Below are 27,141 nucleotides of genomic sequence, written 5' to 3'. Positions count from 1 at the left end.
ACAATTGAGTAGTGGTAGGGAAGTTCTATAAAGCCTCAAACATCTAAGGAAACAGCCATATATGTTTAGAAACACTGATATTGAACCCAATCCTTTAAAACACTTCCTTAAAAATAAACTAAATAAAATAAGGAACAAAATAAGAAAATTTCCTCCTTGAAATAATAAACACATCTTTTTTCCAGTTTAACATTTTTTATTAGGTTATAAGATAAAAAAGAAAAGACAAAAGTAAATAGGAAGGCAGAGTGTGTTGAGGGGGAAACAGGGAGAGAAAAGTGAGGAGAAATTGGGAAAAGAAAAGAAACATTGACTTCCGACTCCCTCTGTTGCAGTAAAAAAAAAAAATGCATTAACATCAAACCACAACTTTTTGTCTTCCCATAGTAATATAAACTATCCATTTCTATAAAAACATATCAATCTAATCGGTAAAACCCAAAATCAAAGTTTCATTTTTATCCACCTCAAGCACAAAGTTCAGAAGTGGTCTCCATGTGGAAACAAAGGATATTTATATTCTTTCCTTTAAACAAAACGATCAATTTTGCCACTTCTGCCAACTCCATCAGCTTCTGCAGCCATTCGTCCATAAGCGTCCTTCCATTTTTGTGCGTATAATAGTTTTGCTGCTGTCAACATATATAAGATCAAAATTTTTCTCCAAGTCTTTTTCCATTAAACCCAAAGGAAAAGTTTCTGGTTTCATTTTTATTTTTATTTTAATAATATTCTGTATTATAGTATGAATCTTACTCTAAAATTTCTTAACACATGTCCATTATAAAAGGTAAGAAGTTCCATCTTTCCTTTATAAATTCATTTGAAATGCCTTTATGCATTCTGCATAACTTATCCGGTGTTAAATGCCAGCGATACATGATCTTATAAAATTTTTGTTTTTAATTACAGTTTAGTGTAAATTTTAAACCTTTCATCCACATATTTTCCTATTGTTCAAGCATCACATTATATCCAAAATTCCTTACTCAGAGAATCATACAATGTTTTACATGGTCACTTTCCAAATTCAAGTTCAATAACATTTTATAAATCTTAGCAATAATATGCTCATCACTACCACACAGTAAGATTTTCAATTCATTCATAGCAAAATCAAACCCACAACTCTTTTTTGTTTTATTTAGATTATTCTTTCAGTTCTTGATATGTAAACCAATGGCAAACATAACCTTCTAATTCAAGTTCTTCCCTCAACTTTAATGTATCTTCACCAGAGCTGAAAGATAACATTTTACCATATGTCCAGCTGTCTGCCTTCGCCACCATTTATTTTCTTAAAAAAGCTTCTTGTGGGGACACCCAAAGAGGCAACTTCGTATAGAACCTTGTTTTATATTTATTCCAAACTCTTAGTATGGCACGTCTAGCAAAGTGATTACTAAAATCAACATTCTATGCCACCCAGAGTCCCTTGGGAGTGGGGCGGAATAGAAATGCGACAAAATAAATAAATAAATAAATAAACAAACATTAACTTTAACTTTATCATACCATAAATAACCGTGCCATCCAAACCTTAATTCGTAGCCCTCTTATTCTGGAGGTTCATCAAGTCTTTTAATCAGGCCAGACAACATCCCTCAAAATACAATTTCAGATCTGGAAAACCTAACCCCCACTTTTTCCTAAGCATCTTGCAGTAGTTTCTATCTAATTCTTGGTTTTTTCCTGTTCCATATAAACTTAGAAATATCTGAAATAATAAACACATCTTTAATAACAAGGGCTTTGGAACTCACTAAGGACACTTTGAAAACACAAAAAAGAAAAAACTGACCACCGGAATATTGTAAGCAGTTGCAGAACTTCATAAGGAATTCTTTTATGGACAAATTCCTCCTTTCTGTCATCATTTATTAGAAATCTTATCACATTCTAAACATGCCACAAAGACAAATATAAATGAGGCTAATCCTTGCATTAGTTAGATACTCTTGTTTCTTACTATATTTTCTCTGCAATTCAAATCTGGCCTCAGCAGAATAATGTAGCATTTGGGGAAAAAGATACAAGCCAAGAGAGCAGCTCCAGAGGCCAAAATGGAGAAGATCTCCACAGCCACCATGGACTTCCCTTTGGTGCTCAGGTAGGTGGGGAGGAAGGAGATCCAAACACTGCAAAAGACCAGCATGCTAAAAGTAATGAACTTGGCTTCATTAAAGCTGTCAGGCAATTTCCTAGCTAGAAATGCCACTGTGAAACTGACTAAGGCCAAAAGTCCTAGGTAAGAAAGGACACCGTAAAACATTATAGTTGAGCCTTGCTTACATTCCACGATGGTCTCTCCAAACAAGGAGTGGAAATCCAAGTTAAGAAATGGGGGAGAGGTTCCCAGCCAGGTGGCACAAAGGATGGCTTGGATCAGGGGACAGGTTATGACAATGGAGTTGGTCAGTGGTTTTCCTAAGAGTTTCCTTGTCTTGTTTCCTGGTTTGGTAGCCATGAAGGCAAGAACTACCATGACAGTTTTTGCTAACACAGAGGAAACTGCAAGGGCAAAGAGAATGGAAAAGGCAGATTGTTGGAAGAGACAGGTGACCTTCCCAGGTCGACCAATGAAGAGGAAGGAACAGAGGAAGCAGAGCAGGAGGGAGACCAGGAGAATGTAAGTGAGATCTCGGTTGTTGGCCTTGACAATCGGTGTGTCATGATGTTTATAGAAAACCACTAGGACTGCAGAAGTGATCACAGAGAGGAAAAGAGCAAGAAAAACTAAAATGTATCCCAGGGTGTCCTGATAGGCAAGGAAGTGGATCTTCTTGGCAATGCATTGGTCCTTGTCCTTGTTGGGAAATTGTTCTTCTGGGCAGGGGTCACAGCGAGCTGCATCTGAAATCAAAAGTCTTTGTCTAAGGATTTCTTGAGCAACTGCCATACACATTTTCCCTCCTGCAAAAGTGATATGTTGTACTGGAAATGGCTGTATATTCTACCTTGGCTTTCTAGACTATTGAATGGACCCCGAGTCATGCTTCTCACCTCCATCTCTGACACTTGAGATGTATACGACAACCAGTCTTCTTGCACTGCGAGATTTCCCCCTCTCGCAGGTATGGCCCTCCACATTATCAAGGGCCTTCCTCAATGACGGGTTTTGGGACCCAGAGAGGTGGCATGCAAAAAAAAGGGGGCTTAGGGTTTTTTTAATTAGGGTATCAGGGAAGTTTTTAAGGGGATCCGGGAGGGGGGAGGGGGCTGTAGAGATGGACCTGGGGGGGGTCCATATGGCCACTGAACGGGGTGGTGGGTGTGATGGGCGTCACGGAGGGGATGGGGATGTAAGTTTGACCGGGGTGCCGGGGGGTGAAATGATGGGCAGCTCAATTGAGATAGTGAGTGGGAGGGGCAGATATGACGGGCGCAAGGGGCCATATCATGTTTTGGGAGTATGGTCTTGCTGCTTATGAGTGATTGCATACTCCGGCCCCCAATGCACTGCTCGTTTCCCAGGTTGCACAGAGTCTCAGACCCTGGGTCCTTGGCTGATGTTGTGCAATGCCCTGTCGGTGGTAAATAAAGCCCCCCTCATTTTCGATCTTATTTTGGAGGGGGGGTGGACCTGGCAGGGATTACAGAGACCTGGTTGGGCCAGGAGGGATGGTGTTCCCCTCGTTGAAATGTGCCCACAAGGTTTCCCTGCATTCCATCAGCCAAGGCCTTGGGAGAAGGGCAGGTAGGGGGTGGCGGAGATTATTAGGGAAAGTCTTTGTCCGAGGGAGACCACTGTTCCTCAGATAGCCGGATCTTAGTCCCTTCTTGTGAAGTGGGGTTGTGGGGTGCAGATGGGCCTGCTTACTGCGTAGCTGGCTCCCTGCCACGTAGCGGCGGCCCTGCTTGAGCTGCTCAAAGTTATTGCCGGGGTGATGGTGGATATCCCCAGACTTATTGTCATGGAGGATTTTAACGTGCCATCTGCCGGTGAAGCGTCAGAGGCAGCGCGGGAGTTCATGGATTCCATGATGGCCATGGACCTGACCCAGTTAGTTCAGGGCCCCACTCACATAGGGGGACATACTTTGGACTTGATTTTTGTCTCTGGTCAGTGGTTGAATGATCTAGGAAAGGGGATTTAGACATCAAGCCCTTGTCATGGACAGATCATTCTCTCCTTAACTTAGACTTTCGAGCCGCTTCCCCCTGCCGCAGGGAGATGGAACCAACCAGGTGGTTCCGTCCCAGGTGCCTGATGGACCCGGAAAGGTTCCTAATGGAGCTTGGGCCGTTCCCTGAGACCCTGGCACACGACTCGATTGAAGACCTGGTGGCCACCTGGTATAGGGTGGCCACCAGAGCTTTGGACCGCATCTTGCCTTTGCGGCCTCTGACCCGATGCCGATCTCAATTGGCTCCCTGGTTCTCCAAGGAGCTGAGAGAGATGAAGCATCAGAAAAGATGGCTGGAGAGCGATTGGAGGACTAGCCAATCTGAATCTGACTGAACATTGGTGAGGTCTTATATCAAGATCTACCTAGTGGTGATAAAAGCTGCAAAATCTAATTATTTTTCCGCTCTTATCGCATCTGCAGAGATCTGCCCAGCCGCTCTGTTTAGGGTGACCCACTCTCTTCTTGGGGGGGGAGCATGGGAAGATCCCTTGCAGGGTCGGGCTGAGGATTTCGTGCAATTCCTGCATGATAAAGTCGCTCAAATTCGGGAAGGCTTGGACTCCGATTGGGTAAATCCAGGGGAGGAGACGGGGGTAGGTCTTGAGAGTATTATCTGGGAAGAGTTTGACCCTGTGGCTCCTGAGGATGTGGACAGGATTCTGGGTAGGCTTAGCACTGCCACATGTTTATTGGACCCGTGTCCCTCCTGGTTGGTACTGGCCTCCCGGGAGGTTTCACGAGGCTGGCTCCAGGGGATTATTAATGCTTCTTTGAGTGAGGGTGCCTTTCCTGCTGCCTTGAAAGAAGCGGTGGTGAGGCCCCTCCTCAAGAAGCCTTCCCTGGACCCGGCTGTATTAGCGAATTATCATCCAGTCTCCAACCTTTGCTTTGTGGCCAGGATACAGCACGGAAATGGCATTGGTCGCATTGGTTGATGATCTCTGGAGGGTTCGGGACAGGGGTTGCTCCTCTGTCCTGGTCTATTAGACCTCTCAGCTGCTTTTGATACCATCGACCATGGTATCATGCTGCAGAGGTTGAGGGGGTTAGGAATAGGGGGTACTGTGCTTTGGTGTTTCTCCTCCTTCCTTTCTGACCACTCGCAGTTTGTGTTGGCAGGGGGTCAGAGGTCAACCTCGAGGTGCCTTGCTTGTGGGTGCCGCAAGGGTCGGTCCTCTAGCCCCTTCTGTTCAACATTTATGTGAAGCCACTGGGTGAGATCATCCGTGGTTTTGGGGTGAGGGTCCATCAGTACGCTGATGACACTCAGCTGTACATCTCTACCCCAGACCACCTCAATGATGCCCTTAATGTGATGTTCCATTGCCTGGAGGCCGTTAGGATCTGGATGGGGAGAAATAGGCTCAGACTCAACCTTTCCAAAACCGAGTGGCTGTGGCTCCCGGCGTCGCGGTATAGCCAGCTGGTGCCATTGCTGACTATTGGGGGTGAAACCTTGGCCCCACAGAGAGAGCTCACAATCTGGGTGTCCTCCTGGATGCACGGCTGACCTTAGAAGAGCATATGACGGCCATGGACAGGGGAGCTTTTTATCAGGTTCACCTGATCTGCCAGTTGCGTCCCTTTCTGGACCAGGACGCCCTGCGCACGGTCACTCACGCCCTTGTCACCTCCTGTCTGGACTACTGCAATGCTCTCTACATGGGGCTCCCCTTGAAGAGTAGTAGGAGGCTCCAACTGGTCCAGAATTCAGCCGTGCAGGTGATTATGGGCGCAACTCGTTGCGCCAATGTAACACCTCTCCTGCGCGAGCTGCACTGGCTCCCAGTGGTCTTCCGGGTGCAATTCAAGGTGCTGGTTACCACCTTTAAAGCGCTCCATGGTTTAGGACCTGGGTACCTACGAGACCGCCTTCTGCTACCGATAGCCTCCCACCGGCCAGTTCGCTCCCACAGAGAGGAACTCCTCAGGGTGCCGTCTGCCAAATTATGTCGACTGGCGACACCCAGAGGAAGAGCCTTCTCTGTGAGAGCTCCTGCCCTTTGGAATGAACTGCCCCTGGAGATACTCCGACCTCCGTGTTTTTCGCTGCGTCCTCATGACCCTGCTGTTCGGACAGGCGGGGCTGACTATGTAGATGAATTTTAATTTGGAATTTTAACTTTGGGTTTTAAATCAAACTGGGCCGAAATTGTTTAATAATTTTAATCATTTTCAATTTAAATTTATGATGTTTGTATGTTTTTGTGTTTTTATTCTGGCTGTACACCACCCTGGGTCCTTCGGGAGAAGGGCGGTATAGAAATAGAATCAAATAAATAAATAAATAAATAAATAAATAAATAAATAAATAAATAAATAAATAAATAAATAAATATAAATAAGTGTGTTGTCTTCCTGCTGTTGACCTTCCTACAAAGGGAGTAATGAAACAATCCCCTGTGCTATTTATGGGGCATGAAAAAGAGCAAATCATCCTTTATTTATGATGATTCTGGGGATAGATTAGCCAGAGACAAGGATTTATTCAGTTCCAGCTATCCATTCACTGTGTACTTCCATGAGTAATGTGGCTTTCAGTCCGAGATTCCTGCCTGTTTTTCTGCCATTTTATAATCGAACACAAAGAAGAACAGCAGATCTGCTATCCATTTGATCTGGAAATTGTTTATATTTTATGACCATCAAATTTTATTACTATTTGTTTGCCCACCTATCTAGAATAACTAAAATTGGATTATCAGCACTATGCAGAGAGGAAATACCAAGATGAATCATGAGTGCCATCTGCTGTTAAGAGGAGAACTGTGCACCTATGGGAATTTTTAGCTTTTTTGGATTATAAAGATTTACTTTAAACTTACTTTAAACTTCAAAATACAAAACTCTTGAACAAATAAAACTGATTGGAAAAGACATGACTTACCCCCTGGATGTTTTTTAAAATTGGACTGACTATAAAAGGGAAATAAATGGAGATAATGATATGGAGCTGACATACCAGGACATTAAGGATTCTATAAAAGAACAACGTAAGGAGATGATGGAAATATCTGGCTGTATGGATCGTATAGAGCAAAAACTGGAAAATATAATACAAGGAGTAACGAGTAAAGACCAGGACAATGAGGAAAGAACAGAAATATCTGAAAGAGAGGAGGAGACTGCAGAATTGGGAAATCAGAAAGAAGAAGATAATACCAAGAAGATATTAGTAAAATTGATGGTGAAAAAGGGATTAGAGCAGAAGGAAAACATTTTAGAAGATGTGAAAAGGAAATGGGAGAAACAGGAAGATAGCGGGGGAGAAGAAAAAGGGGCTAGAATAAGAAGTCATAGAATAAAAAAACAGAGGAGAAGGATGTGGGGAGAGAAAGCTAGAAGTCAGAGTCAAAACACAGACCTTAAAGTAGATGAAATAAATGATCTAAAAGAAGTGTATGGGAGGCAACCTAAAAAAAAAAAAAGAAGATTAAAAATTTGGATGAGGGTGAAAGATGTGGGATAAAGTAGAATGAAAAGAAAAGGAATGTGAAGCAAAATCTTTTATGAAAATACTTTAATAATGTGTATGAATACTAAAATCATATAACTTGGATAATTGTCTATATGTGGTGTAAGAGATAAAAATTATCTCTGTATAATGTAGTAACGTAATGAATATAAGAAATGAAGGATTGGAGATAATATTATGTATATTAAAAATGTGATTATTAACAAAAAGCTAGAGAAAGATCATGATTGATATATTGGAATATTGAATAATGAATGAAGCAAAGATCTTTGATTATTAGAATGATAGGAGAAAGGGGAAAAAAGAGAGCTAAAATAGAAGTAGAAATATGAGGGGGGAAATAGTAAAAACAGATATTAAGATGAAATGAAGTATGATAGAATTATGAGAAGGTTAAGAGTTGAAAGATGACAGTAGAAACTATGTTAGTAAAATTAAATGGACTGTAATTATTAAGAATATTGTTATGATTATTTATATTGAAATGTATGAAACCCAGGAATGAAACCATTCAGGAAATGAGTTGTATAAAAATTAAAAACTTTTAAAACATCTGTCCATTCCTTCTTCCTGCTCTATCGAAGAGACATAAATAGATGGAAGTCTGCTTTCTCTGGCAGGTCTATTTTCTCAGAGTTTGGGGGAGATGACGGAAGAAGCACCCTCTAAATGACCAAATAAAAGCTTGGACCACATGCCCCACTTCCTCAGGAAAAGACTGGAAGTTGGTTTCCCAATTGGATGTATAAGTAGAAGCAGAAATGGAAGTTGGGGATTGATAAATTGTGCTCCCAAACTATTCTTGCTGAGGATTGAGAAAGGTGGCCTCTGTGGCCAGGGCAGTTTAGATCAATAGAAATGTTCTATTGAAAAGTGTAGGTGCATGTCAATTGTATGAAATATGATACAATAACAAAAATATATTGATTTAATGAATGTCTTCCTTGATATCTGAAGATTTAAATTTGAAGTATGGTCTACCTGTCTGATTAGAAATGGTCCCTTCTGGACAAGGGTCACATTGGTAGCAGCAAACCTGCTTTCCCTCTGGAACTCTCCTCCTCTCTCCTGCATGGCACCTCTTCATGCCGCACCTGGCAATGGGGATAGTCTAAAAGATAAGTATTTGAAATTACTTAAGGAACGAACCTGCTGCATTCATTCTTTTCCCCATTCCTATTTCAATGTTCAGATTCTCTTCTAAAGAGATACATTGGCATGGTCTATCAGAAATATGGAACAGCTCCAGAGGGATTCAGGCCACTGGCACCACTGACAAAGCCGTGGATGGGGGAGATTAGAACTGGGGTTTCATCTTGCAGAGGAAGGATTGTGACTGCACCACAGAATTTCTAAAAGAAAGAACCATGAGGATACAACTGAGGGACAATGGACCATGGAAATCACTGTTGCTTGCTGTAATTGCATCCTGTATTTCAAGGAGACGTTGTTCCCAATCCTAAACCTTTGTGGAATGACACGAATCAGACTTCAAAGGTGTTACATGCAAAGCAGATTTCTCACCAAATGACTGCCATGATTTCTGACTCAATTGATTATTTTTCCAGTTGGAAAGATGTCCTGCATCTCAGGAAGAGAATGAACTTACAACATTTCCTTAAGATCACCTTTGTGGCCCAGATGATCCCATCAGAGTTAATGGTGAAATCCTGGCCTGGGGGAGCCTCAGGATTTACTTGCCCAACTTTCATGGGGACAAAAGATCGATTGGGGAGGAAAACCCAGTTGAGAAGATCATAACGAGCAGATCCCAGTCCATCTTCTGAGAAGGAGACTTCATCTCCAGCACTGTTGTTGAAGTGGACATTCCTCAAATAGGAAAGAATCTGAAATAAAAGAGACCTTTAGAAATAGGAGTATGTGGGCTAGAGCTACAAATGAGACATTGTGGTTTCTATCACAACATGATGGCCATTTTGAGAAGATGGGTTTATATTTGAGAAGTTAGGTTCCTCTCTTGGTAGTGATCTGAGGAGTCTGTAAGTAAGTTTTCCCTTTGTCACTGGGCACAGTATCCAACTAGTATTTCACCAAACCAGAAGAATTTTAGTTCCACAATCTAACTTTAATCTTAGGTTTTTCCTCTTGTGATACTTGGCTATATGCAATTTCCAATAGTTCCTTTGGCCTGAGGCTTTCTTAACTGAAAAATGAATTTTTGAAATGAATAAATTATTTCTATCAGAACAATGGAAAATTCCACTGATATTCTCTGGCTCATTGTCAAAGGCAGCAGAAGGCAGGAACCAGGTTTGATCTACTAGGCTATGTGGAAGGGAACATCTGAACTGGTTGGTCTCTTCACTATTCAGAGAGGTCCAACATTTCAGCCTTTGATGCAGAAAATTCTGATGAATTTCAGACCAGGAACCCTGTAGGACCACTTTGAATCTTGCTCTGTGCTGTGGTTGTCATAGAAAGAGAATCATAGTATTGGAAGGGACATTGGAGGTCGTCTAGTCCAACCCCCTGCTCAAGCAACAGACCCTCTACAGTTTCAGACAAGAGACTACCCTGTCTCCTCTTAAATGACTCCAGCAATGGGGTTCCCATGACTTCTAAAGATAAACACTCCCTTAAGAAGTTTCTCCTTAGTTCTAGGTTGCTTCTCTCCTTGGTCAGTTTCCATCCATGATTAATCAGAAGCAGTTTTCACACAGCAAACTGAGAAGCCCAACAAAGGGTAAACTGAAAAAAAGGGCAGGGTCTCAGATGAATTGGTATGGGAGTACACAGACATTTAATCAGTAATTGAAGAAATTCATACGGGGAGCTTCCGATCTAAGGGTCTGTGGACTGAGTCAAAAGCCCCAGAAATTACCTGCCATGACTGGACATCTGAGATCCTCTTTCCAAGCCTCATCATGGTTGGTCGAACTCTGGATCCATACATTGCATGTAAAGCGTGTGCCAGAGCATAAACGGTATTGTAGATATTGTAACTTTCACCTGTCATTCTTTTTTCAAAAGTGTAATTGGGCAGATTCTGCAGATTCTCCTTTCCTGTACATTGATTTTCCCCCTTTGGAGGGATCTTTCCTGATTCAAGGATCTTGCAGTTAAAGACTCTTTCCCACCATGGAAGGAGAAAGACATCTCCTTGGGGGTTCAAGGGGTCTAAAGACAGGAGGAAGTGGTTGAATTCAGAGACATCCCTGGAGTGGTCCCTAAAATGCAAGACCCCATGTAAAAGGTTTACATATTGCAATGTGTATTCAGATTCTTCCACACCAAGCTTCCAATGGGAAGTGAAGATCCAAACTTTCCTAAATGATAGTTTCATGTATTTTTCAAAAAGATTTACCATCTCTATTACAGTGACAGTAACAACTGTGTCTCCAAACATAATAAACACTTCTGCTTTAGACCAGGTGCGGATATAGAGAACAAATTTCATCCCAATGAGTTCAGAATTATCCAATTCCAGCATTAGAGTGAAGGCCAGGCAGATCTCCTTCTCCTGGAGCATTGGCGTCAGAGTTGAGATGAAATTTTCTCCTCTGTCATCTTGAGGGGCCATAAGACCAACCCAGTTCCACTGGAAATACAGGAGCAGCTGGACTAAACCCACATACTGAGGAGATTCCTTGGGATTAATCCGGAAGAAGGAAGGATAAACTCTTCTCTCTCCCTGAGAGAACTCAAAGCCAACACCGAGCTGGAGAAAAAGAGATTCTTTTTTCAAAGACAAAGTAAAAGTTTTCTGGTGATTTTAGTAGTGACCATTGTGTGGTTGATGGCCCTCCAGTCAGGCAGACTCTCTTTGACTTCATCTTCTTCCCCTCTTAGCCATTTTTATTGGTCGTCAGAAGACAAGAGAAGAAACCAACAACCTAATACAGAGAGTAGATGGCACTAAAATGATGGCTACCCTTTAATAAAGAATAATCTAAGAGTCACAAACTCATTATATGCCCTCCCTACTTTCAGTTTCATCTTTGACTTCTCTGTGTGTATTTTGATCTTTATCTATTCCATACTGTATGCAATGGAGCTCACTTACCTGTGGGACTTTAAGAATGCTGAAGATGGAGGCCATCAGCCTTGAGGACTTGGCACTGAGACCACCAATGACGGACAGCAGAGTGTCCTGCAGGTGACATTTGTACCCTGGAACCACTTGGCCTCGTGAGGAGAGCATGGAGAGGCTGTTTAAGGAAATCTCAATCTCCCTCTGGAAATGGCTATAGATGTGGAAGCCAAAGGTGATGTTGGGGAGCAGAAGAAAATCTTTATTGATCTCAGAGACAGCAAACATCAATGCAAGGAACTGCTGGTAGTTACCAGGTATGAATCTGTAGTGAGAAAAACGTTGGAGAACATTACAGGAAAGCTTCTGTATGGCTGTAGAATTTTCTTCACTTTTGGGGGGGACTTTTGAGGTCAGAAACTCCCAAATATCTATGGGTTTTGGGTTTTTTTCAAAGGATTACCCTTGGCTAAACTTGGATGACTTTGTGAGAAAGGAGACAAGCCTTTCCATAGATATCATGGACTGTTTTATACTCTCTATCATCCCTGCCATATTTACTCTGCTCCAGTCGCTGAAATCCTTTCCAACTGCTTCCCTTTCACCGGAAGTATTTAAGGTCTCTCTTGGAGCAGCTTTTACAGGTGTGGTAAAGATTGCTGAGCACAGGACTACGGTGGGGTCTCCTCATAGATTTACAGAAGGCCCATATTCATCAGCAGTGCTGATTCCAACACTGAGAGGCATTTTTGTAACACTTGAAGAGGACTGAGCTTCATTTTGAATTTTCGACCACAAGTTACTTTACAGATTAATGTTATAATACAACGTCTTCACTAGGCCAGCACAGCTTTCCTCTTCATTTTTTTTGTTTTATCATCTTCCTGATGAAGAGATAGAGAATTCCAGCTTATTTGAAGAGTTTGATATTTTATTGAGAAAAGCGAAACATGTTAACTACACCAGGACAGTTCAAAATACTAGAAGACGTATTTCTAAAAACAGTCCCCAAATTTAAAGCAAAGAAAATAATTATCTGCAAGTTTCCCCTCCAGTTGAGACTTACAGATCCTGTAGATGATGATTCACCTTCTTAAACTCTTGGACAGGAGATTCATAAATGGATCCGAAGGGCAAATTCCCACCAATAATGAGATCACCAGGCCTATAGTAGTTTTTCTCTGAGTCGATATAATCTCTGAGCTCACATACGGTTTGCAGCCTCTTTGCTGTAGTTGGAGCCTGGAGAAAGAAGAGCATCAGCATCAGGACTCCTGCCCGGTCATTCTTCTCACCTTCCCTCCTAGGACAGAAATCAAGGTTTAGGCAGAAATTGATTCAAAGGTTGCTCCTGAAATCTCACTGGAACTTCAGCAGATCAGACTCCACCTGTGCCTCCTGGATGCCACCAGGACAAACCTATAGCAACCATGCTTCCTCTTACCTGAGTTTGGGATGCGGCCATAGAGGAAACAAAGGCATGTCAGTCTCTTCCAAGCCAGGAGTGAGCTCTTTCCAAGGCAGGCTAAGGTGACATATCTGCCCCCCAACTGGTGAACCCAGCGATATTTTTTTAAAGCAGGTTTCATCCTGGAAGATCTTTTTGTCTGGAAATCCACAGGGGACAAATGGAGAATGACTGTTCTTCTGATAATTGCAGGGAAATCCATTGTCCTATCCCCTTAGCAACAGCTTCTCTTCATGCAGCAGAATGGAAAACATATTTGTGTCTCTTCTTGTAATTCACAGAGCAGATGGAGTCATGGGGAAGCTCTGTATTTGACCCATATGAAAATGACCCTTTGGCTTGTGTCCTAGTTTGCTCAGATCATAGGAGGGCTACCTGGGAACAGGTAATTTGAGGAAGTATCTCAGCATATTAACTGCCATTTTTTTTTTTTTGGCAAAACTTGAAAATTTCTGTTGCTGTAGCCTCAGGGTAGCAACTGTCATCAAGGTGTTTCTTTTGGTCTTTTGGGGTGCTCCTCCCCAAATTCCCAGGTCTGAAATTCTTTTCTTGAGGATTCATTCGCAGGACCAAATGTGATCATTACTACTGTACCAGCCTTCCTGCTGCCCAGCAATCTCTGTGTCTGAGTCTCTTGAGGGCATTTCACAGTTGACTGTTGGGTTCCCCAGAGTTATGGTCTTGAGAGAGATCAATTTGCCATCCCCGGGGCAGACCTTAGAGGCATTTCAACATGGCCACCATCCTTCTTGGCTCAACTCAAAACACATCACTTCCAACGTGATCTGAGGAGGAGCTACCCTTGTTCCCTTTGTCCTGGCCAGATCATGGCCTGATGACTTTGAGATTCTTTTATGCTGCTCCTCTCTGTAGGGAGGCTGGATCTCTTTGACCAGTCCACTCTTAGTGGGATTCCAAAGGGAACTGAGGATTATACCCCAGGCTCTGCTGCGTGGTCCTTCTGAGGCCTTGGCCACTACCTGGAATAGGAAAGCAATTGAGGCCTTGGATAGGATCACTCGCATTCAACCTCTCTTGGTCCATTGTTCCATGATTCAATTGAGTGAGCTGAAAAGGATCAAGAGCCATTCAGAGCTCTGCTGAAGAAACATGAGGGATGAAGCTGACTGAACATGAGCTAGAGCAGGGGTGTCAAACTTCATTTCATTGAGGGTCACATCAGGATTGTTGTTGCCCTCGGAGGGCTGGAGTGGGAGTTGTCCAGTGGGTACTGGGTGGTTGCAGCTGTCTGGGTGGGTGTGGCCAGTGTGCAGGGGTGGGTTCCACATTTTTTTACTACCGGTTCTGTGGGGATGGCTTATTTGGTGGGCGTGGCTTGGTGGTCATGTGACTGAGTGGGCGTGGTCAACTCGAAGTCACTCACGGCAAGATGGGACGCATCTTGCTGTGAGTGATATCAAGTTGGCCATGCCCACTCAGTCACATGACCAATGCTGCAGAGACAGAGCCATTTCCTATGTACCTTCCCCTGACAAAATAAAAGCCTGCCTGCCTAGCAGCCCAAACTGGAAAATGGAGGGGGACCCTTCATGTCTAGAAAAACATCCTTTCTTTTAATCGCCTCATCAAACCACAAACTCCTCCAATCAGGGCTTTCGTCTCTGAGTAACGGGTCGGATGAAGAGTGAGGAAGCGACTAAAGGGGGAGAGAGGGAGAAAGCCCCTTAACGTGGACGCACATAAAAAAGGGGTGGAATTTTGACAAACTTCCCCCCCAAAGACGAAGAAGAGAATCATTTCCCTCTCGCCCTCCCCCACAACATTTCCAAGAGCCTCCAACTTTGCAGCAGCTGCTGCTCCTCGCCTCTCCTGTCCCGGAAGTGGAACAAGGTGCCGTTTCCTCCCCCAAGTCATTGTTGGCGCCTCAGAGTTCTAAAAAAAAGTCCTCCAGCTCTACACAATCAACTGGAAGAGATGCAAAAGAAGCGGCAGTGGAGGTAACAGGGCAGGGTATGTGTGTGTTTGTGTGTTTGTGTGTGTGTGTGAGAGAGAGAGAGACAGAGACATCCAGCCACCCTCCCCCAGCACTGCCACTGCCCCTGCTTCTCATCTCCAGCACAGTGGCTCCATCTCCCTGAAGGGCCGCCCGCCCGCCCACCCACTGGCCAGGCTGGAAGGCAGGCAAGCATGGTAGGGCCATGGGGAAGGGGGCTACCTAGCTGAGTGGCCCCGACATGCTTGCCTGCCTTCCCAGTGGTCCCTGTGGCCAGACCCGCTTGCTTGCCTTCCTCCCCCACCACCGCTTCTTTTTTCGGCTGCTTACCTTCCACGGCGCTGGTCCAGTTGGGAAGGCAAGCTAACCCGAGTTGGAAAGTGGCTGGCCAGAAAGCCTCTGAAAATGCTTTTTTTGCCAGCCACTTTCTCTACAGGCTGCCAAAAAGCATCTGCCGTTGTCGCCATGTTCTTTGCGCATACCCATTCCATTGGACTTGCAAGACAAAAGGATGTGCATGTGCAAAGAAAATACCAGAGATGAACATGGCGGCCAGGGAACCGGTTCGGGGGCGTGGCCAGCCAGCAACTACTACCGGTTCTCCAAACGATGAGAGATTTTTACTACCGGTTCACGAGAATTGGTGCAAACCGGAAGCAACCCACCACTGCCAGTGTGGGCATGGCCAGCTCAACGTCTTTCATGTTGGGGGTGGGACTAGAGTGGGACTGATCCACTGGGGGAGCCTCACCGATCCTCTCAGGCCACATGGGCTGGCCCTGGACAGTAGCATGGGCTGCCTGGGGCCCTGGACAGCAGGCATCCAACACTTGAGTTCTCAGGGTGCCGGGACTCTCCTGCCCAGCCCCACTTCCCTGAGGGGATGCCCGGACCTGTTTGCCTCCTGATCCTGGTTGCTGCTGCTGCAGGTGCCACAGCTGCAAAGTGAGGCAGGAATCAAAGTGAGGGGGGGTGGCCTGGATGCAGGGCCCCGAAATAGATGAGTGTGGGGCATGTAGGTTAGCTCTTGAGCTGGGTTCAGGTGGGGTGGAGTGGGGAGGGAAGTCCCAACTTCTTCTTGGGGATGGACTCCTGGACTCAGAACTTTTTCTAGTTGCATAACTTCTTATAGTGTGCCAGTTGGACCTTTTCCTGGATCGTGATTCCCTGGGCTCAGTCACTCATGCCCTGGTCCTCTTGCATTTGAATTCATACAATGTGCTCTATATAGGGCTACCTTTGAAGAGCATTTGGAAGCTACAGCTGGTGCTGAATGAAGCAGGGTGGACAATGTTATCCACCCCTAGTATGGCCCATGTATAGCCGTGTTTTACAAGCTGCATTGGTTTCCGCTTTGCATCCGTGTCCAACTGAAGGTTTGGGTTATCACATTGAAAGTCCTCCGTGGCATCCTCTTTAAAATAAAAAACACATCTTTTTGCAGTTTAACATTTTTTATTAGGTTATAAGATAAAATGCAAAAGTAAATAGAAAAACACAGGAAGGAATGGGGAGAGAAAAGTGAGGAGAAATTGGGGAAAGAAAAAAAGAAACATGGACTTCTGATTCTCTCTGGTGCAGTAAAAAAAAAAACAATAATATCAAACCACAACGTTTGTTTTTCCATAATAATATAAGCTAGCCATTTCTATAAAAACATATCAATCTAATCAATAAAACAACATTAACTTTAACTTTATCATAGAATAAATAATGGTGCCATCCAAACTTTAATTTGTGGCCCTCTAATTCAAATAGCCTCTTATTCTGGAGGTTCACCCACTCTTTTAACCAGGCCAGACAACATGCCTCAAAATATAATTTCAGGTCTGGTAAACCCAACCCCCCATTTTTCCTTAGCATCTTGCAGTACTATATATCTAATTTTGGGTTTTTTCCTTTGCCATGTAAAGTTAGAAATATCCAAAATAATAAACCCATATTTGACAATACGTTTTCCTTCCATACAGGGCACTGAGCCTCACTAATGACACTTTGAAAACATGAAAAACAAAAAAATTGACCACTGGAACATTTTAAGCAGTTGCAGAACTTCATAAGGAATTCTTTTATGGACAAATTCCTCCTTTATGTCTTCATTTATTAGAAATCTTATCACATTCTAAACATGCCACAAAGACAAATATAAATGAGGCCAATCCTTGAATTAATTAGAAATTCTTGTTTCTTACTATATTTTCTCTGCAATTCAGATCTGGCCTCAACAGAATAATGTAGCATTTGGGGAAAAAGATACAAGCCAAGAGAGCAGCTCCAGAGGCCAAAATGGAGAAGATCTCCACGGCCACCATGGACTTCCCTTTGGTGCTCAGATAGGTAGGGAGGAAGGAGATCCAAACACTGCAAAAGACCAGCATGCTAAAAGTAATGAACTTGGCTTCGTTAAAACTATCAGGCAATTTCCTAGCCAGGAAGGCCACTGAGAAACTGACAAAGGCCAAAAGTCCTAGGTAAGAGAGGACAATGTAAAACATTACAGTTGAGCCTTGCTTACATTCCAAGATGATCTCTCCAAACAAGGAGTGGAAGTCCAAGTTAAGAAATGGAGGAGAGATTCCCAGCCAGGTGGCACAAAGAAATGCTTGGACCAGGGGACAGGCAATGACAATGGAGTTTGTTAGTGGTTTTCCTAAGAGTTTCCTTGTCTTGTTCCCTGGCTTGGTGGCCATGAAGGCAAGAACCACCATGACAGTTTTTGCCAACACAGAGGAAACTGCAAGGGAAAAGAGAATGACAAAGGCAGATTGTTGTAAGAGGCAGGTGATCTTCCCTGGTTGACCAATGAAGAGGAAGGAGCAGAGGAAGCAGAGCAGGAGGGAGACCAGGAGGATGTAGGTGAGATCTCGGTTGTTGGCCTTGACAATTGGTGTGTCATGATGTTTATAGAAAATCACCAGGACTGCAGAAGTGATCACAGAGAGGAAAAAAGCAAGAAAAACTAAAATGTATCCCAGGGTGTCTTGATAGGCAAGGAAGTGGATTGTCTTGGCAATGCATTGGTCCTTGTCCTTGTTGGGATATTGGTCTTCTGGGCAAGGGTCACAGTGAGCAGCATCTGAAATCAAAAGTCTTTGTCTAAAAATTTCTTGAGCAACTACCATACACATTTTCCCTCCTGCAAAAGTGATATGTGTGTTGCCTTCCTGCTGTTGACCCTCCTACAAAAGGAGTAATGAAACAATCCCCTGTGCTATTTATGGGGCATCAAAAAGAGCAAATTATCCTTCATTTATGATGATTCTGGGGATAGATAAGCCAGAGTCAAGGATTTATTCAGTTCCAGCTGTCCATTCACTGTGCGCTTCCGTGAGTAATGTGGCTTTCAGTCTCAGATTCCTGCTTTTTTTCCCCGCCATTTTATAATCGAACACAAAGTGAATGGCAGATCCATTATCCAGAAATGTTGCTGTTTTGTTTTGAGTACATTATTCCTGCCTTAACATCTCTACTTTGTACTTCAAATCTGTTCATTCCTGACTTCCGGTTGTACTTCTTGTGCCTTCGGAAGCCTGATCCGCGAGCTCCATGGTCAGCTCTGATCTCTCATTATCGGAGGGTCCAAATCGGGACCATAGCCACCCTGGAGGGGTGGTGAAGCAAAGGGGGACATCCTAGCAGGTAGAGGGGAGTCGCGTCTCCCTTCCCTGACTAGGAAAGCCCACTCCGCCAACGACAGGGAGCAACGGCAGCAAACATGTCTGCCTGAAGCTGAAGACAATCTTAATACCCAGGACTGAGCAGGAGCAGAGAAATTGAGTGGCTTGTGAACTGGGCAAAATAATAATTTTCTTTGAAAATATCCCCAAGAAATATGAGGGGGAAGAATACTGGAACTCTTTATAATGGCAGAATAAGCACACACACACACACACACACACACACACACACACACACACACACACATTTAGGTTTAGAGTTGAAAGATGACAGTAGAAACTATATGTTAGTAAAATTAAAAGTGAAAATGAACTGTAATTATTAAGAATAATATTGTTATGATCATTTATATTGAAATGTATGAAACCCAGGAATCAAACCATTCATGAAATGAGATCTATAAAATCAAAATATAAAAAACTTTTTAAAAATCTGTTCATTCCTCTCTTTCTGCCCTATTGAATAGACATAAATAGATGGATTTCCTCTTTCTCTGGCAGGTCTATTTCCTCAGAGGTTGATGGACTGGACCTTGGACTGTATTCCCCACTATCTCAGGAAAAGATTAAAAGGAGGTTTCCCAGTTGGAGGTGAAAGTAGAAGCAGAAATGGAAGTTGGGGATGGATAAATTGTGCCCTCAAATTATCCTTGCTGAGGACCGAGAAAGGTGGCCTCTGTGGCCAGGGCAGTTTGGATCAATAGAAAGGTTTTATTGAAAACTATCAGTGCATGTCAATTTTATCAAAAATGGTCACAATAACAGAAATATACTGATTTTATGAATTTCTTCCTTGATTCTGGAAGATTTAAATTTGAAGTCTGCTCTACCTGTCTGATTAGAAATGGTCCCTTCTGGACAAGTGTCACAGTGGTAGCAGCAAACCTGCTCGCCCTCTGGAACTCTCCTCCTCTCTCCTGCATGGCACCTCTTCATGCCACACCTGGCAATGGGGATGGTCTAAAAGAGAAGTATTTGTAATTACTTAAGCAACGAATCTGCTGCATTCACTCTTTTCCCCATTCCTATTTCTATGTTCAGATTTTCTTCTAAGGAGATATATTGGCATGGTCTATCAGAAATATGGAACAGCTCCAGAGGGATTCAGGCCACTGGCATTCCTGAGACATCAATAGATGCTGGAGATTGGAACTGGGGTTCCATCACGAGGAGGAAGGCTTGTGACTCAACTGCAGCATTTCTAAAAGAAAGAACCATGAGGATGCAACTGAATTCCATGGAAATCACTGTGGCTTGCTGTAATTGCATCTGGCATTTCAAGCAGATGTTGATCCCAAGGCTAACCCTTTGTGGAATGACACAAATCAGACCTCAAAGGTGTTACACATAAAGCAGGTTATTCACCAAATAATTGCCATAGTTTCTGACTCAATTTATTATTTTTCAAGTTAGGAAGATGTTCTGCATCTCAGGAAGAGAATGAATCTTTCCCTGAACTTACAACATTTCCTTGCAGCTCACCTTTGTGGCCCAGACAATTCCATCAGATTTAATGGTGAAATCTTGGCCTGGGGGAGCCTCAGGATTTACTTGCCCAACCTTCATGGGGACAAACGATTGATTGGGGAGGAAAACCCAGTTGAGAAGATCATAACGGGCAGATCCCAGTCCATCTTCTGAGAAGGAGACTTCATCTCCAGCATTGTTGTTGAACTGCACATTCCTCAAATAAGGAAGAATCTGAAAAAAAGGAGACCTTCAGAAATAGGAGTATTGGGGCTAGAGCTACAAATGGAACATCATTGTTCCATCTCTTGGTTGGTGATCTGAAGAATCAGGTGTATTTTACTTTGAAAATAAGTTTTCCCTTTATCACTGGGCATGGTTTCCAACTCCAATTTCACTAAAATACAAGATTTTTAGTTCCACAATCTAAATTTAATTTTAGGATTTTCCTCTTGTGATACTTTGCTACCTGCATTTTGAAACAGTTCCAAAGTCTTGTTGACTAATAAATGAATGTTTGGAGTGAATACATTATTTCTATCAGAACCATGGAAAATTCATATCTACTGGGCCACGTGGAAAGAAGCATCTGACCTGGTTGGTCACTTCACTATTCAGAGATGTCCAACATTTTAGCCTTTGATGCAGAAAAGGCTGGTCTGGTCCAACTACTAATGTATAATAGTGACCCAATAACTGAACGATAAAGTGTTTGATCCTCAAACTCAGGACTTGCTTCTTGTGTCAAGTTGTGAAAATCTGTTTGCATGGGTGTCTTTGTTGTGGAAGGGACATTGGAGGTCTTCTAGTCCAACCCTCTGCTCAAGAAACAAACCCTCTACAGTTTTAGACATGTGGCTATACTGTCTCTTCTTAAATGGCTCCAGCAATGGGGCACCTACGATTTGTAAAGGTAAACCCTTCCTTTAGAAATTTCTCCTTAGTTCTAGGTTGCTTCTCTCCTTGGTTAGTTTCTATCTGTGGACTGAGTCAAAAGACCCAGAAATTACCTGCCATGAGTGGACATTTGAGATCCTCTTTCCAAGCCTCATCATGGTCGGTCGAACTCTGGATCCATACATTGCATGCAAAGCATGTGCCAGAGCATAAACAGCATTGTAGATATTGTAACTGTCACCTGTCATTCTTGTTTCAAAAATGTAATTTTGCAGATTCTGCAGATTCTCCTTTCCTGTACATTGTTTTTCCCCCTTTGGAGGGATCTTTCCTGATTTATGGATCTTGCAGCCAAAGACTGCTTCCCACCATTGAGGAAGAAAGACATCTCCTTGGGGGTTCAAGGGGTCTAAAGACAGGAGGAAGTGGCTGAATTCAGAGACATTCCCAGGGTGGTCCCTAAAATGCAAGACCCCATGATGAAGCTTTACATATTGCAATGTGTATTCAGATTCTTCCATGCCAAGTTTCCAATGGGAAGTGAAGATGTAAACTTTCTTAGATGATAGTTTCATATAGTTTTCAAAATAATACATCATCCCTATTACAGTGCTAGTAACCATTGAATCTGCAAACAGAATAAACACTTCTGTTTTAGACAAGGTAAGGAAATTACGCATAAACTTCTTCTGATCGATTTGAATATCATCTAATTCCAGCTTTAGAGTAAAGGCCAGGCAGATCTCCTTGTCCTGGAGCATTGGCATCAGAGTTGAGATGAAACGTTCTCCCCTGTCATCTTCAGGGACAAAAAGACCAACCCAGTTCCACTGGAAATACAGGAGCAGCTGGACTAAACCCACATACTGAGGAGATTCCTTGGGATTCATCCGGAAGAAGGAAGGATAAACTCTTCTCTCTCCCTGGGAGAACTCAAAGCCAACACCGAGCTGGATAAAGTAAGATTATTTTTTCAAAGACATAGTAAATTTTATGTTGACTTTAGTAGTTACAATTGTCTGGTTGATGGCCCTCACAGACAGGCTGACTCACTTTGACTGGCAAACTTCGTCTTCTGCCCTTCTTAGCCATTTTTATTAGTTGTGGTACACCAGAAGACAAGAGAAGAAACCAACAACCTGATACAGAGAATAAATGGAGCCTGGATAGCTCTGCAGACTAAGCACTTTAATTTAACACCAGTTGTCTGCAATTAAAGTAAGTTCGAATCTTGCCAGGCTCAAGGTTGACTCAGCCTTCCATCCTTTCTAAGGTAAATTGAGGACCCAGTTTGTGGGGACAATAAGTTGACTTTGTATAAAATATATAAAAGTATGAAGGCTATTGCTTAACGCACTGTAAGCCACCCTGAGTCTCTGGAGAAGGGCGCCATATAAATCAAATTAAAAAAGAAAATGGCACTAAAATGATGGCTACTGTTTAATAAAAAATAAACTAAGAGTCACAAGCTCATTATATTCCCCACCCCAACAAAAAATACTTTTAGTTTTATTTTTGGCTTCTGTCTGTGCTTCTGATCTTTGTCTGTTCCATACTCTATCCAAGAGAGCTCCCTTACCTGTGGGACCTTAAAGATGCTGAAAATGGAGGCCATCTCCATTGAAGTCTTGGCACTGAGACCACCAATGACGGACAGCAGAGTGTCCTGCAGGTCACATTTGTAACCTGGAACCACTTGGCCTCGTGAGGAGAGCATGGAGAGGCTGTTTAAGGAAATAATCTCCTCCCTCTGGAAATGGCGGTAGATGTGGAAGCCAAGGGTGATGTTGGGGAGCAGAAGAAAATCCTTATTGACCTCAGAGACAGCAAACATCAATGCAAGGAACTGCTGGTAGTTACTGGGTACGAGACTGTAGTAAGAAAAACATTGGAGAACATGACAGGAAAGCTTGTGCTTGGCTGTAGAATTTGCTTCACTGTTTGGGGGAAATTTGGGGGGCGCAATTCGCAAATTTCATTGGGTTTGGGTTTTTTCAAAGGATTTCCCCTGACTAAACTTGGATGACTTTGTGAGAAAGGAAGACAAGCCTTTCCATATATATCATGGACTGTATTATACTCTCTATTGATTCCTTCCATATTCACTTTGCTTTAGTGGCTGTAATCCTTTCCAACTGCTCCCCCTTCACCGTAATTATTTAAGGTCCCTCTTGGAGCAGCTTCTTCAGGTGTGGTAAGGATTGCTGAGCACAGGACTACAGTGGGAGTCACCTCATAGCTTTACTGAAGGCCATTATTCATAACCAATGCTGATTCCAAAACTGAGAGGGATTTTTGTAACCCCTGAACACTTGAAGAGTGTTGAGCTTTTATTTGAATTTTCTACCAGAAACTTCTGTTCAGATTAATATTATAATTTGACTTCTTCACTAGGCCAGCACAGCTTCCATCTTCATTTTATTGTTTATCATCTTCCTAATGAAGAGATTGAGAATTCTTGCCTATTTGGAGAGCTTCCTAATTTACTGAGAGAAGCACAAAATGTGCATTACACCAGGACCGTTCAAAACACTAGAAGAAGTATTTCTGAAAGGAGTCCCTGAATGTAAAGCAAAGAAACAATTTATCTCCATGTTTCCCCTTCAGCTGAAACTTACACAGTTTCTAAAAGAAGATTCACTGTATTAAAATCTAGGGCAGGAGGCTTGAAAATCATTCGCAAGGGCAAATTCCCACCAATAATGAGATCACCAGGCCTGTAGTTACTTTCCTCTAACTGTACACAATCCCTGAACACAGATATGTTTTGCACCCTCTGTGCTGTAGTTGGAGCCAGGACCCAGAAGAGCATCAGAAGCATCAGAAGTAGCATGACTCCTGCCCGGTCATTCTTATCACCTCCCCTCCTAGAACAGAACACAAGGTTTATGCAGAAACTGATTTGAAGGTTGCTGCTGAAATCTCACTGGAACTTTAGCAGATCAGACACCACCTCTGCCACCTGGATGGCCAATTTATATCAAAAATCCTTCCTCTTACCTGAGCTTGGACTGTGACCATGGAGAGAACAAAGGCATGTGAGTCTCTTCAAACCCAGGAGTGAGCTCTTTGAAAGGCAGGCTAAGGGGACACGATCTGTCCCCCATCTGGTGAACTCAGAGACAATTTTTAAAGCAAGTTTCATCCTGGAAGATCTTTCTGTCTGGAAATCCACAGGGGATAAATGAAGAATGACTGTTCTTCTGATAATTGCAGGGAAATCCATTGTCCTATCCCCTTAGCAACAGCTTCTCTTCATGCAGAAGAATGGAAAACCTGTTTGTGTCTCTTCTTGTAATTCTCAGAGCAGATGGAGTCATGGGGAAATTGTGTTATTGACCTACATGAAAGTGACCCTGCACACAAGGTGGATTCTGGCTTATGCCCTAGTTTGATCAGATAATAGGAGGGCTACGTGCGATTAGTGACAGAAGGCATTAATGGAATTTGAGGAAGAATCTCAGGATATTAATTACAATTTTTTGGCAAGACTTGAAAATTTCTGTTGCTGTAGCCTATTTATTTTATTTTATTTTATTTTATTAAATTTCTATACCGCCCTTCTCCCGAAGGACTCAGGGCGGTGAACAGCCAGAAGATAAAACACAGAAATACAAAATTTAAAATAAATTAAAATGAATTAGATAATTTAGGCTGAATTTTAAAATACCCCATAATTGAACTGATTAAGATTTATGTTTAAAATTTAAATTTAAAAGAGGAGAAGATTTAGGCCAGGCCAGCTTGATGAAATAAAAACGTTTTAAGCGCGCGACGGAAAGTGCGAAGATCTGGGATCCTCCGTATCTCCGGGGGGAGCTCGTTCCAGATCATAGGTGCCCCCATAGAGAAGGCTCTCCCCCTGGGGGCCACCAGTCGACATTGTTTGGCCGACGGCACCCGGAGGAGCCCCTCTTTATGGGAGCGTACTGGCTGGTGGGAGGCTATTGGTGGTAGCAGGCGGTCCCGTAGATAACCAGGTCCTAAGCCATGGGTAAGAATTGTTATCCGGGTGTCTCTTTGGGTCTTTTGAGGTGCTGCTCCCCAAATTGCCAGGCCTGAAATTCTTTTCCTGAAGTTTCATTCACAGGACCAGTTGGGATCAGTACTACTGTACCAGCCTCCCTGCTGCCTAGCAACTTCCATGTCTGAACCTCTGGAGGGCATTTCACAGTTGACTGTGGGGTTCCCCACACTTATGGTCTTGAGAGATGTCCATTTGCCATCCCTGGGGCTGCCCTTAGAAGCATTTCAAAATGGCCACCATCATTCATGGCTAAACTCAAAACAGACCACTTCCAACCTGATCTGAGGAGGAGCTATCTTGGTCCCCTTTGTCCTGGCCAGATCATGGCCTGATGACTTTGAGATTCTTTTTTGTTTCCCCTCTCTGCAGGGAGGCAGGATCTCTTTGACCAATCTACTCTTAGTGACTGATGGGGTTCCAAAAGGAACTGAGGATTATACCCCAGGCTCTGCTGTCTTGTCCTTCTGAGGCCTTGGCCACTACCTGGAATAAGACAGCTACTGAGGCCTTGGATGGGATCACTTGCACGCAACCTCTCTTGGTCCATTATTCCCAACAGGCCCCAGGATTCAATTGAGGGAGCTGAAAAGGGTCAAGAGACACCCAGAGCTCTGCTGAAGGAACATGAGGGATGAATCTAACTGAACTTGAGCTGGAGCAGGGGTGTCAAACTCCATTTCACTGAGGGCCAGATCAGGATTGTTGTTGCCCTTAGGGGAGCCGGGAGTGGCATGGCTGTGTGGTTGTGGGTGGGTGGGTGGGTGTGGCCAGGGTGGGCATGGCGAGCTAGATGTCCCTCATGTTGGGGGGTAGGACCAGGCTGATCCACTGGAGGAGTCTCACTGACCCGCTTGGGCCACACAGGGGGTGCACAGATGGCAGCATGAGTCATCTGACCTTTGAGCTCCCAGGGCACCAGGACTCCACAGCCGTGCCCCACTTCCCTGAGGGGCTGCCTGGGCTCACTTGCCTCCTGCTCCAGGCTCACTCTCCTTGCCCAGTCTGGGCTTCCTGGACTTGGGGGAGGGGGTGAGGGACAGTGGGGCTCCTCTTGGAGGGCTCTGCTACTGCTGGTGCCACTGCTTGAAGGCGAGGCAGGGGGTGAGACGGGGGTGGCCTGGACGTGGGGTCTCGATGTACGCTGGTGTAGGGCATGTAGGTCAGTTCTGGGGCTGAGCTCAGGCAAGGCAGAGTAGGGACGGGACTCCTGGCTGCCTCTTGGGGATGGGTCTCCCTTCCCTTCCCATATACTGAGGCCATTGCAGGTGGGGAAGTGGGTGGGAGTCTCATCCCACATGTCTGATGGAGCTGGAGGAAGAGGTTTGGACAGCACGGGCTGAACCCCAAGGTGGCAGCAACAGGAGCAGGTGGAAGCAGATGCCTGGGGGAAGGCAGGAGATTTGGTCTGCAAGGGGGGCATGCATCTGCCTGCCCTGTCCCAGTTGGGATGGCCGTGGGCAAGCAAAAACAAATGGGGGGACAGAGTGGGTGAGTGAGTGGGCAGCCACCTGGTGCATTCAGCAGGCCTGATCACGTGCCCCCCCCCCCATGGCTCTGCCTCCACCTTCAGCTTGGAGGGCGAACCTGGCAGTCCCAGTGCTTGGACCCACCTGCCCAGCATGGGCTGTGACTACTGCCAGACACTGTTGGACCCTGTGCACTCGTCCCCTCCTGTGTGTGGACTGGGGTGGGAGGGGCCTTGTGTTTGACATATCTGAGCTAGAGCTTCTATTAAGGCCTACCTCATGGCACTACAAGCCTCAAAATGTCAATATTTCTCCATTCTTTTTGCACTTCTTATAACACTGAGTGACACCCGTGGCCTTTTTAAAGATGATCTGGAACCTTCTGGGTAAGGGTCATGTGTAGGTTTTCCTTCAGGCCTCACAGGATGTCATAAAGATGGTGGACCGTAACTTTATATGTTTACAATCTATTAAATAAATGAGCCTCATGAAGATTTTTAAACTAAACTGTTTTATTTATGAAAATAAACAAAGCCTATTCAATAGAATATCCGTTGTCAGTCTCTTCCTTAAGTATCTTGTCAGCTCT

At 43.9% G+C, this 27,141-nt stretch overlaps 2 protein-coding genes across 2 annotated transcripts; both read right to left on the bottom strand.

Moving 5' to 3' along the window:
* Positions 1–1,273: 1,273 nt before the first annotated feature.
* Positions 1,274–8,758, bottom strand: LOC148116304 (vomeronasal type-2 receptor 26-like). Its single transcript, XM_087893425.1, has 2 exons — positions 8,587–8,758; positions 1,274–2,853 (listed from the first exon to the last, which is right to left on the bottom strand). Exons 1-2 carry the CDS (start codon positions 8,690–8,692, stop codon positions 1,949–1,951), a joined length of 1,011 nt encoding a protein of 336 aa, XP_087749551.1. The 5' UTR covers positions 8,693–8,758; the 3' UTR covers positions 1,274–1,948.
* A 7,695-nt stretch (positions 8,759–16,453) lies between these two features.
* LOC148116303 (uncharacterized) lies at positions 16,454–26,506 on the bottom strand. The gene is made up of 6 exons (XM_087892800.1): positions 25,984–26,506; positions 25,527–25,668; positions 23,787–23,926; positions 22,639–22,754; positions 21,736–21,811; positions 16,454–18,094 (listed from the first exon to the last, which is right to left on the bottom strand). The coding sequence occupies exons 1-6, from the start codon at positions 26,504–26,506 to the stop codon at positions 17,190–17,192; spliced, it is 1,902 nt and encodes a 633-aa protein (XP_087748926.1). The 3' UTR covers positions 16,454–17,189.
* Positions 26,507–27,141: the final 635 nt, after the last annotated feature.

This window comes from Pantherophis guttatus, chromosome 1, assembly GCF_059756535.1.
Source record: "Pantherophis guttatus breed Tessera chromosome 1, ASM5975653v1, whole genome shotgun sequence".
Classification (NCBI taxonomy): Eukaryota; Metazoa; Chordata; class Lepidosauria; order Squamata; family Colubridae; genus Pantherophis; species Pantherophis guttatus.
This window is presented reverse-complemented; position numbering and strand designations above follow the sequence as displayed.